The sequence below is a fragment of the Symphalangus syndactylus genome, chromosome X (genome assembly GCF_028878055.3).
Source record: "Symphalangus syndactylus isolate Jambi chromosome X, NHGRI_mSymSyn1-v2.1_pri, whole genome shotgun sequence".
Lineage (NCBI taxonomy): Eukaryota > Metazoa > Chordata > Mammalia > Primates > Hylobatidae > Symphalangus > Symphalangus syndactylus.
Window position 1 is genome coordinate 156,701,759 of NC_072447.2, and position 10,158 is coordinate 156,711,916.

Here is a 10,158-nt window from a genome sequence, read left to right on the forward strand (position 1 = left end):
CAGAAACCGGATGGCTCAGGGGGACGCTCAGGGGCAGTCCCAGAGCCTGGGAGTGTGCAGCGGAGTGCAGCCAAAAAGCCAAGTGTCTGTGAACATGGCGGCCACAGCCACGCCCTGGCACTGCCAGGCTCTTTCTTCTTCTATGTGCCCATTTCCTGGTAGCTTCAGATTCAGCTCAAATGTCACTTCCTTGGGGAAAGCCGCATAAAGCAGTGCCGTTGTAACATCTTGCCCACAACCCCCAATAAGAATTACAGTTGACACTGTGAGCCAGCACACACACACACAGACACATAGACCTGAAACAAAGACTAGGCTGCTGTTTTCTATTCTATTCCAAAGACGGAAGGGCGGAAAGGAGGGAGGGAGTCTGCTCACACCTGCTAATTTAGTTCTTCAATCCCCAGTTTAACACTGTGGCAAGGCACTGGTTGCCCTCTAGGTATTGAGGTCTCTGCTGGCAATGACATTTCACACCCGATGCCCCGCGGAAACCTCCCAACAGTCAGGCCCAGGGGCTCGTCTCCAGCCACTCCATCCAGTGTGCGTGCCCCGCTGGGGAAGCCACTTGCTAGATGAGAAACCTGAGCTCAGGCCCGCAAGGTAGCTGTGCTGCGGTTCACAGCCAAGGCTATCCTTCGAGGAGGGAATCCCGCCCACCCACAGGCACCATAACAGGTGGAGGGAGCATGAAAGAGGTAGTGGCTGCTTGGCTGCATCTCAAGACCCCCGCTGTATTTGAACCCTCTCTTTCCACTCCTGCACGGCTCCCTGACACACCCCTTCTAAACACAAGCAGTTCTTTGTGTCTACTTTTTCCAGGTTGCACTGGGGACAAAGGTTTCTATAGCACCAGCCATTCCTCGTGAAGATCCTAAGAAATTAAAGACATCTTCTTACGTTGAAGATGTCAGAGAACTGGAATTGGCTCCATTCCTGCTGCAAAGGCTGAATCTCCAACCAGCTACACCAACAGTTAACAAGCTCACCACCCGCGAGGGCCGTCAGGCCCTGGGGGAGGGAGGACTTCGAGGGGAGTCGCCTCCAGCGCCCACAGGGTCTGCAGGGCTCGTGTCTAGGCCCATTCACAAGGATCCTGCGTGTCTGAGTCTGGGGGAGCCAAGCGCACCCCAGGTGGAAAGGCCCAGGCCCAAGGCCACCTTGTCCAAGGAGCCACCCACAGTCACGGCCCCCAGTGTCTGTCCCAAGCCAGGATTGTGTTTCCTGGGGTGGGGGCAACAGGTTGTTGCAGGTGTTTACTGGGCGCCTACCTCAGGCAGGGCCCCAGGACGGGACTGCAGGGCTCCGAGCCCTGGGATGAACCTGACTGCCATGGATTGGGTGCTGCCAGGTCTGGCCTGGGTTGGGCAGCAAAAACAGGACCACTCAGGGGAACACGAAAGTTAAGTTTGTTTAATATTAAGAAGATTCTGATCTTAAAGAAAACATTGGCCAGGCATGGTGGTTCATGCCTATAATTCTAGCACTGTGGGAAGCTGAGGCAGGCGGATTAATTGAGCCTAGGAGTTTGAGACCAACCTGGGCAACACAGCAAGACACTATCTCTACCAAAAATATAAAAATTAGCTGGGTGTGGTGACGTGCACCGGTAGTCTCAGCTGCTCAGGAGACAGGTGGGAGGATCGTTTAAGCCCGGGAGTTTGAGGCTGCAGTGAGCTATAATTTCACCACTACACTCCAGCCTGGGTCACACAGTGAAACCCTGTCACTAAACATTAAAAAAAAAAGGCCAGGTATGGTGGCTCATGCCTGTAATCCCAGCACTTCAGGAGGCCAAAGTCGGTGGATCACAAGGTCAGGAGTTCAAGACCAGCCTGGCCAAGATGGTGAAACCCCGTCTCTACTAAAAATATAAAAACTAGCTGGGCGCAGTGGCAGGCGCCTGTAATCCCAGCTACTCGGGAGGCTGAGGCAGGAGAATTGCGTGAACCCAGGCGGCAGAGGTTGCAGTGAGCTGAGATCACGTCACCACATCAGTGCACTCCAACCTGGGTGATAGAGTGAGACTGTCTCAAAAAAAAAAAAAAAAAAAGGCCAGGCGTGGTGGATCCCAGCACTTTGGGAGGCCGAGGCAGGTGGATCACGAGATCAGGAGTTTGAGACCAGCCTGGCCAACACAGTGAAACCTGGCCTCTACTTAAAATGCAAAAATTAGTTGGGCGTGGTGGCGGGCGCCTGTAATCCCAGCTACTCGGGAGGCTGAGACAGGAGAATCACGTGAACCCGGGAGGCGGAGCTTGCAGTGAGCTGAGATTGCGCCACTACACTCCAGCCTGGGCGATAGAGCTAGACTCTGTCTTGGAAAAAAATAATAAAGATAAAAATAAAAATACAAATAAAAAATAATGTTAACAGCTCAGTAAACAATCATCTACTTGTCATAGATACTGAGGAATGTTTCCATGTTGATATTTTTTCCTTGTAGCTCAATCACATTGGGATTGTAAGTTACACAACATATGCTGCTTGCAAGTCATTCCATCCTTAAGGAGCAACTCAGTTTTCTTATTCTTGACTTAGAATTGGTTGCACCCCGATGTCTCCTCTGCCTGCACTTCCGAGGAAGAACCCGCGGAGGCCCTCAGATTTTCCTGTACGCGCCCTTCCCAGACCCTCTGGCGACTGCAAATCCCACCCTACCCTTGACGGGAAACTCTCTGAGGCTGTCCAGGTCATCACCCCCAGGGACCAGGTACTGGTGGGGGAATGTTCCATGAATTAATTGCTGTACTCAGGGCTCTTGGACAAGTCTCCCCTGATCGCAGGGTCCTGACTCTCCCTGTATAAGATGGAGGCTCTGCTGCTCCTGCCTGGCTTCCACTCCTGCCTGGCTTCCAGTGGTCTGGAGTGGAGCTGCACTGCAATGGGGCTGGACTTAGGCGCCAGGTACCCACAGGGTGGGTGCAGGGGGACCATCACAGTTCAGCTTCCTGGTGCCATCTGTGGTGGGACCTGATTGTGGGGCAAAGGGGTGGGACATAAAAGGCAGAGTGCTGAGGCAGGTACAGAACGGGTTGGGGGGTGCTCCTTAGGGAGAAGGCAAATCTAGAATTCCTTGACCTCATAAGGAAACAGCTTGGATCCGTATGGGGAGGGGTGGCATGGGGGAGGATGGAGCAGCACTTAGTACACAGAGGCCTCTGGGAGAGGGGCCAGGATTGCAGAAGGCTTGCAGAGGTGCTGGGGAATCTGATTTTGTCAAAACTAAAAAATCCACGAGGCAGCCTCTGAGCAGCCCAGAGTCCAAACTGCCATCTGTCCCCTCAGCTCTGAAAGATGAGGTGCAAACCCCTGCCCTACCCAAGGCTCTTCTGCTGCACACTGTCAGGCACTGTCTTCATGGACCCACACTTCCTTCCATATTGCTGGGGACAGAGTGCGGCCTTGCCAACAGTGATTCCTCTTTGTTAGGATCTTTGTGTGTAGTCAAAACAGGGCCCCATCTCCTCATTACTCCCCCAGGTGTCTACCTCTTCCCACCCCGTAGGCAAACCTCCATGGATGACTGGTCTGTGACCCTCACCAGCTGGGCCAGCCATTCTGGACATGACCAGAGCCCTCCCCTCTTCTTCCCTTGTCACCAGCCCTCATCTGTGAAACCACAGATGGCATATCACCTCTTCACGCTCCCAGTTTGGGGCCTACCCAGTGAGGGGCACACTAGTTGATTCCATACACCCTCAGCTGGCTTTGTTTAGAATGTGAATGTCACAGCCAGGTGCGGTGGCTCATGCGTGTAATCACAGCACTTTGGGAGGCCGAGCCGGGCTGATCACTTGAGGTCAGGAGTTCGAGACCAGCCTGGCCAACATGGTGAAATCCCGTTTCTACTAAAAATACAAATACTAAATACTAAAAATACAAAGCCAGGCATGGTGGCATGTGACTGTACTCCCAGCTACTCGGGAGGCTGAGACAGAAGAATCATTTGAACCTGGGAGGTGGAGGCTACAGAGAGCCAAGATCGCGCCACTGCACTCCAGCCTGGGTGACAGAGCGAGACTCCGTCTCAAAAAAAAAAAGAGAATATAAATGTCACCTCCTTTCTCTTCTCCATGAGACAGCTTATATCTGATCAAGGCCCTGGGAATCCTAGCCACAGTCCAGGCTCCTGAGCAGGCCTTGGCAGCCTTCCATAGCTCGCCACCCACGTCTGCCCCCTGCCTAGCCACGCTGCGCTCAGGGACCATTCCGACAGGAGAGGACGCCCCACTTCAGCTCCCCCCAGTGCCCTGGGTGAATGAACGGCATGAAGCGTTAGGCGGGCACACGTCGTCTCTGCACGCATCGCACGGCGCCCTCTGCCCGCGCCCCTTGGCGTGCCCGTCGGCATGCCCGGGCCCCTTCGAAGGCTGCTTGCTTCTGGAGTGCCAGCGGCCTCCTGGCCCAGTGCCCCACTTCCTCCTGGGTGGAGCGAGGGAGGAGGAAGGGAAGCAGAGAGGTAGGCGGTGGCAAGCAGCAGGCACATGTGCGCGGGCGAGAGCCCCGCAGACTGGGAAGGCGGGCCCATGGCAGGGGGTCTGCGGGGATCGCGTAGGCGCGGGCCTTGCCCTGCAGCCGCTTCCCGGGCGATGCGCACACAAAGCGCCCTCGGCAGCGCCTGGCCCGGGGCCCGCGCTCTCTTAGGGTCCGGGCCCTTCCCGTCGCTGCTGGGGCGGCCGACCAGGATGCGGCCGGGGAACCCTAGGCTCTGGGGCCCGGGGAAGGGGGACGACGGCGGGGAGTAAGGATGTGCAGGGATCGGGCGAAGCCCAAGTGACTTAGGGACCAGAGCCACCCCAAGCGCCGACTTCACCCTCTCGCACGTCCCGGGTCCCTCGCGCGCAGGCCCCACCCCTCTCACCCCGCTGGCTCAAGCACGCCACAGGGTGACGTCTCGGCTCCCAGCCGCATCACCCTGACTCCCGCGCGGGCCCCGCCCCCTGCCGCTAGCCAATCTGTGCGTTTGTGACTTTTGGGCCCGCAGCCCCGCCTGCTCCCACTGCGATACCGGTTTGCATTGCCCTGACTCCCGTGAGGGCCCCGCCCCCTACGCCGCTAGCCAATCCGTGCGTTAGTGACGTATGGGCTCTCAGTGCCGCTCGCTCCCACCGCGAGACCTTCTGCTCCGCGCCCGCGCGGGCCCCGCCCCCTCCACCGCTAGCCAATCCCCGTTTTTGTGACGTATGGGCTCGCGGCCCCGCTCGCTCACCGCGAGACCTTTTGCTCCGCGCCCGCGCGGGCCCCGCCCCCTCCATCACTAGCCAATCCCCGTGCTTATGACATATGGGCTTGCGGCCCCGCCCGCTCCCACCGCGAGACCGGTTCCCACCGCCCTGACTCCCGGGCGGGCCCCGCCCTCTCTGCCGCTAGCCAATCCGTGCGTTGATGACGTTTGGGCTCGCGGCCCCAGCCTCCCACCTCTCAGGGCACTGCCGGTCTGTGCCAGCTACTCCCGCGGTTAGGTCCCGCCCCGCGCAGCGCGCGCAGCCTGCGGATCCAGCGGCCGTGACGCGACAACGATTCGGCTGTGACGCGACAACGATTCGGCTGTGACGCGAGCGCGGCCGCTCCCGATGCGCTCGTGCCGCCCCCGCCGTGCTCCTCGGCAGCCGTTGCTCGGCCGGTTTTGGTAGGCCCGGGCCGCCGCCAGGCCTCCGCCGGAGCCCGCACCCGCCATGGACAACTACGCAGATCTTTCGGATACCGAGCTGACCACCTTGCTGCGCCGGTACAACATCCCGCACGGGCCTGTAGTAGGTACGCGGCGGCGGGCGGGACCCCTTCCGGGCCCCCTCCTCGTGCTCCGCCTCGCGACCTCCCCGCTGCCCTCCCCGCGCCCCTTCCCCGGCCCGCGGCCCTGACCGCCCGGTGTCCGGCCAGGATCAACTCGTAGGCTTTACGAGAAGAAGATCTTCGAGTACGAGACGCAGAGGCGGCGGCTCTCGCCCCCCAGCTCGTCCGCCGCCTCCTCTTATAGCTTCTCTGGTGAGAGCCTCGCCTGTGGGGACGGCCTGGGACGCGGGGAGGATGGGGTCGCGAGGGTGTGGCAGGGGCGCCGGTTGAGAGCGGCACTGGAGATAGCGGAGGGAAGTCTGGGGGGGGGCAAACAGTTCTGTCTCCTTTCAATCCAGACTTGAATTCGACTAGAGGGGATACAGATATGTATGATCTTCCCAAGAAAGAGGACGCTTTACTCTACCAGAGCAAGGGTAAGGCAGGGGTTGGGTGGGCACGCTGGCACCTTCACCCGACTGCGTCAGGGACCCCGCTCACAGGGAGGACCTGAGACCTCAGTCCCAACCACTCCAGCAGCCTTAGGAGGGAGAAACTGTTACAGGTCCCGAAATAGGATTCAGATTAGGGCCATCAGGCCAGGCGGGGCACACCGATGCCCCCTCTGCTATCGCTGCCCCCCTTCCCAAGGCTACAATGACGACTACTATGAAGAGAGCTACTTCACTACCAGGACTTATGGGGAGCCCGAGTCTGCGGGCCCGTCCAGGGCCGTCCGCCAGTCAGTGACTTCGTTCCCAGATGCTGACGCTTTCCACCACCAGGTGAGTTGGCTGGCAGGTGTCCTGTACTTGGGTACAACCTAGGGGATCGCGGCTGTGTTTGGATAAATCCAGGGGGGCACTGGGTACAAATGGTGGCTCTTGGGCCTCCGGGGAGACTCTGGCTCAGCGGACACCTGTTTGGTCAGGGTCCTACTTTGGGGAGCCATCAGAACTATGTGACTAGAGCACATAGAATGCGCCCTGCACCCTGGTCTGGGATCTAGGCTCAAACTCTTCCTGAGAGTCCTGGGAGCAATGAGCACAAGTGGCAAGGCCCCATGGATAAAAGGCTGAACACCCAGAGCCATTCAGGAGGGTGTGGGTCCCTGGTCTCTAACCAAACGTCATAGGGGACCGGCTGGGGAAGTCTGGACTGAGGGACATGACAGGGCCATGGTGGCCCTGCCAGCCAGTCCCCTCACCCTGACTCTCTTCTGCAGGTGCGTGATGACGATCTTTTGTCTTCTTCTGAAGAGGAGTGCAAGGATAGGTGCGTAGTGGGGAAGCCCAGGGACAGGGGCTGGTTCTGGGCCCAGGCTCCTGGCCCACTTGCTCCCCTCTTTTGCCTCAGGGAACGCCCGATGTACGGCCGTGACAGTGCCTACCAAAGCATCACGCACTACCGCCCTGTTTCAGCCTCCAGGAGCTCCCTGGACCTGTCCTATTATCCTGCTTCCTCCTCCACCTCTTTTATGTCCTCCTCATCACCTTCCTCTTCATGGCTCACCCGCCGTGCCATCCGGCCTGAAAACCATGCTCCTGGGGCTGGGCTGGGCCAGGATCGCCAGGTCCCGCTCTGGGGCCAGCTGCTGCTTTTCCTGGTCTTTGTGATCGTCCTCTTCTTCATTTACCACTTCATGCAGGCTGAAGAAGGCAACCCCTTCTAGAGGGAGCCGTGAGGGTCTGGGCTTCAGAGCCAGGTCTTTTGGGGAAGTCCTGGCTGACTGCCTTAGCAGTGGGGGTGGGGGTGGGGGTGGGATGGGGTGGGGGAAGGCGCAGGGGCTTTTATGTGTTTTTGCCTGGGGGGCGCTGGGCCTAGCCCAGAGTAGTGCTTGCTCCCCCTGCCTTGTCCCACCAGGGAGGCAGCAGACTCAGGCCCTCCATGGTCCTCTTTGTCATCTTGTTAACATGCATTCCTCCTTTTGTCATCTTGTTGGGGGGGATTAACCAAAGGCCACCCTGACTTTGTTTTCGTGGACACACAATAAAAGCCCCGTTTATTTGTAATGCGTTGGCTCTTCCTGGAGGAGAGGGTTGGGCTCCCATGGCAAGGGCCTCTGCGTCTCGGGGCTTGAGGATTGCAATCTGGCTTTGTTGGGTCCGCATTTTTGCTTTGGTCTGGGGATAGGAATCAAATGCTACCCAGAGATGTTTGTGTTTTGTTTGGGAGTTTTATTTCCTAACTCATTCCCCAAAGCACGTGTAACTGCTTATACATATAATCGTGGTACAACAAGGTGTATACAGAGAACCCACTTGGAAATTCAGGCAAAGCTGCATGCACGCTACCAGCAGTCTGCGGGTGTTTTAACTGGGAAAAGCTGAAGTCCTCCCCGGTGTCCAAGAGCATGGGGACGGAAAGAAAATGAGGCGTCTCTGGCACATCATTCTCAGCTCCTGGAACTGCTGCTTGTTTAACATGGGAGAAAAGCTCCAAAGGCTGAAATGCCCCATCATCCCTGGGTGATGGAATTCACCTGCCTATATTCTCACTTAGCTCCCAGGTTTTCTGCCCTGGGTATGTATTTCATAATCTTCAAAGTATATATATAATTTTTTTTTTGAGACGGAGTCATGCTCTGTCACCCAGGCTGGAGTGCAAGGGCATGATGTTCGCTCACTGCAACCTCCGCCTCCGGGTTCAAGCAATTCTCCTGCCTCGGCCTCCCGAGTAGCTGGGACTACAGTCGCGTGCCACCATACCCGGCTAATTTTTGTATTTTTAGTAGAGACGGGGTTTCACCATATTGGTCAGGCTGGTCTTGAACTCCTGACCTCAGGTGATCCACCCATCTTGACCTCCCAAAGTGCTGGGATTACAGGTATGAGCCACCACGCCCAGCCAAAGTTTGTGTGTGTGTGTGTGTGTGTATATATATATATATATGTATGTATGTATGTATGATTTTATTTTATTTTTTTCGAGATGCAGTCTCACTGTTGCCAGGCTGGAGTGCAGTGGCGCAATCTCAGCTCACCACAACCTCTGCCTCCCGAGTCCAAGCGATTCCCCTCCCTCAGCCTCCTGAGTAGCTGGGACTACAGGTGTGCACCACCATGCACAGCTATTGCTTTGTATTTTAGTAGAGACAGGGTTTCACCATGTTGGCCAGGATGGTCTCGATCTCCTGACCTCGTGATCCACCCACTTTGGCCTCCCAAAGTGCTGGGATTACATGTGTGAGCCACTGTGCCCAGTCTACATATTTTTTTTAAGTGGAAAGTGGGTACTAAAACCCAAGACAATGCCACGTGTTGCTGTGCACGCCTGGCTCTATGCTGCTGGCAGAGGGCGGGGAAGCACAGAGGGGCTGCCCTCCACTGCACACGGGCAGGTGGGAAGCAGAGGCCCAGCAAGGGGTGGGGTGCTGGCATTAGTCACCCTCGCCTTTGGCTCCTTGCTGCAGGTAGTGGGACAGCCCAGCCTCCCACACTTGGCACAGCTCCCATGCAGTGCCTGCACATGCATTTGTGGAGGCAGGGCTGGGGCTGGGGCTGGGGCTGGGACTCTCCCTGGCTACTCCTGACCATTTATCTTGGCTGCATCCTAGTCTCTCCTCACGTATATTTTTGGTCCTAAAATAGCGCATGGTCCTTGTGTGTTGAAAACATGCAGAAAAGAGTGAATCACTTCTAATTTTCTTACCACTCACAGTTTCAGCCTTTCTTGTTTGATTGCTATAAGCTCCTCTTACCTGGCTCAGCCCCCAGAATCCAGCTGTGTGGATTCCCCACGCCCCTGCCCTCTGCCCCTCACCATCCCAAGTTCAGTGCAACGGACTGATGGCTGGCCCTGCAGCAGGCGAGACCTGGATGGTCCATGGCGGGTGGTAGGCATGGGCAGGGGATGCCACCTCCTCACAGGTCCACCTTAGGGACCCAAATGGTCCCATTAATGAGCCTGTACGTGGGGGGCAGGACAAACAGCTTGCTACTGCCAGGACCCTAGAAGGACGCAGTGACAGAGCCTCCTGTTTCAGCAGCTGATAAAAACCAAGTGCACTGACAGGAAGAACCAAACTCACCTCAGTCCAGTTACCCCAGGAAGCACTCACTACCCGGGATTGGGGCTGGACTGCAGCCCAGTGTGGCTGGACAGAGGCAGATGGGGCCTAGCAGGAACCTACATGGGACCTGGGGTGGTGGCAAGGTTGACATCCCAAAGCTCTGGAGTAATAGCTGGTGTCAGGGAGATGGGGGATGTGGAGCTGGGCTTGGGGCATCCCAAGGAGAGAAAAGAGATATCCACGTATCGGGACGAAATGGTGCTTTCTAGGCCTTAGGTCAGGTCCTGGATCTGTTCCAGGTGAGGAGTAAAGAGGAGGTAGCTGGGTGTACTTGGCAACCACTGTGGTGGCTGGCGTGAGGGAAGAGAAGG

The 10,158-nt window shown here is 57.2% G+C and overlaps 1 protein-coding gene across 1 annotated transcript; it reads left to right on the forward strand.

Moving 5' to 3' along the window:
- Positions 1 to 5,385: 5,385 nt before the first annotated feature.
- On the forward strand, positions 5,386 to 7,787 carry EMD (emerin). Its single transcript, XM_055268859.2, has 6 exons — positions 5,386 to 5,760; positions 5,884 to 5,988; positions 6,135 to 6,212; positions 6,427 to 6,560; positions 7,001 to 7,050; positions 7,132 to 7,787. Exons 1-6 carry the CDS (start codon positions 5,679 to 5,681, stop codon positions 7,445 to 7,447), a joined length of 765 nt encoding a protein of 254 aa, XP_055124834.1. The 5' UTR covers positions 5,386 to 5,678; the 3' UTR covers positions 7,448 to 7,787.
- The last annotated feature ends 2,371 nt before the right edge of the window (positions 7,788 to 10,158 follow it).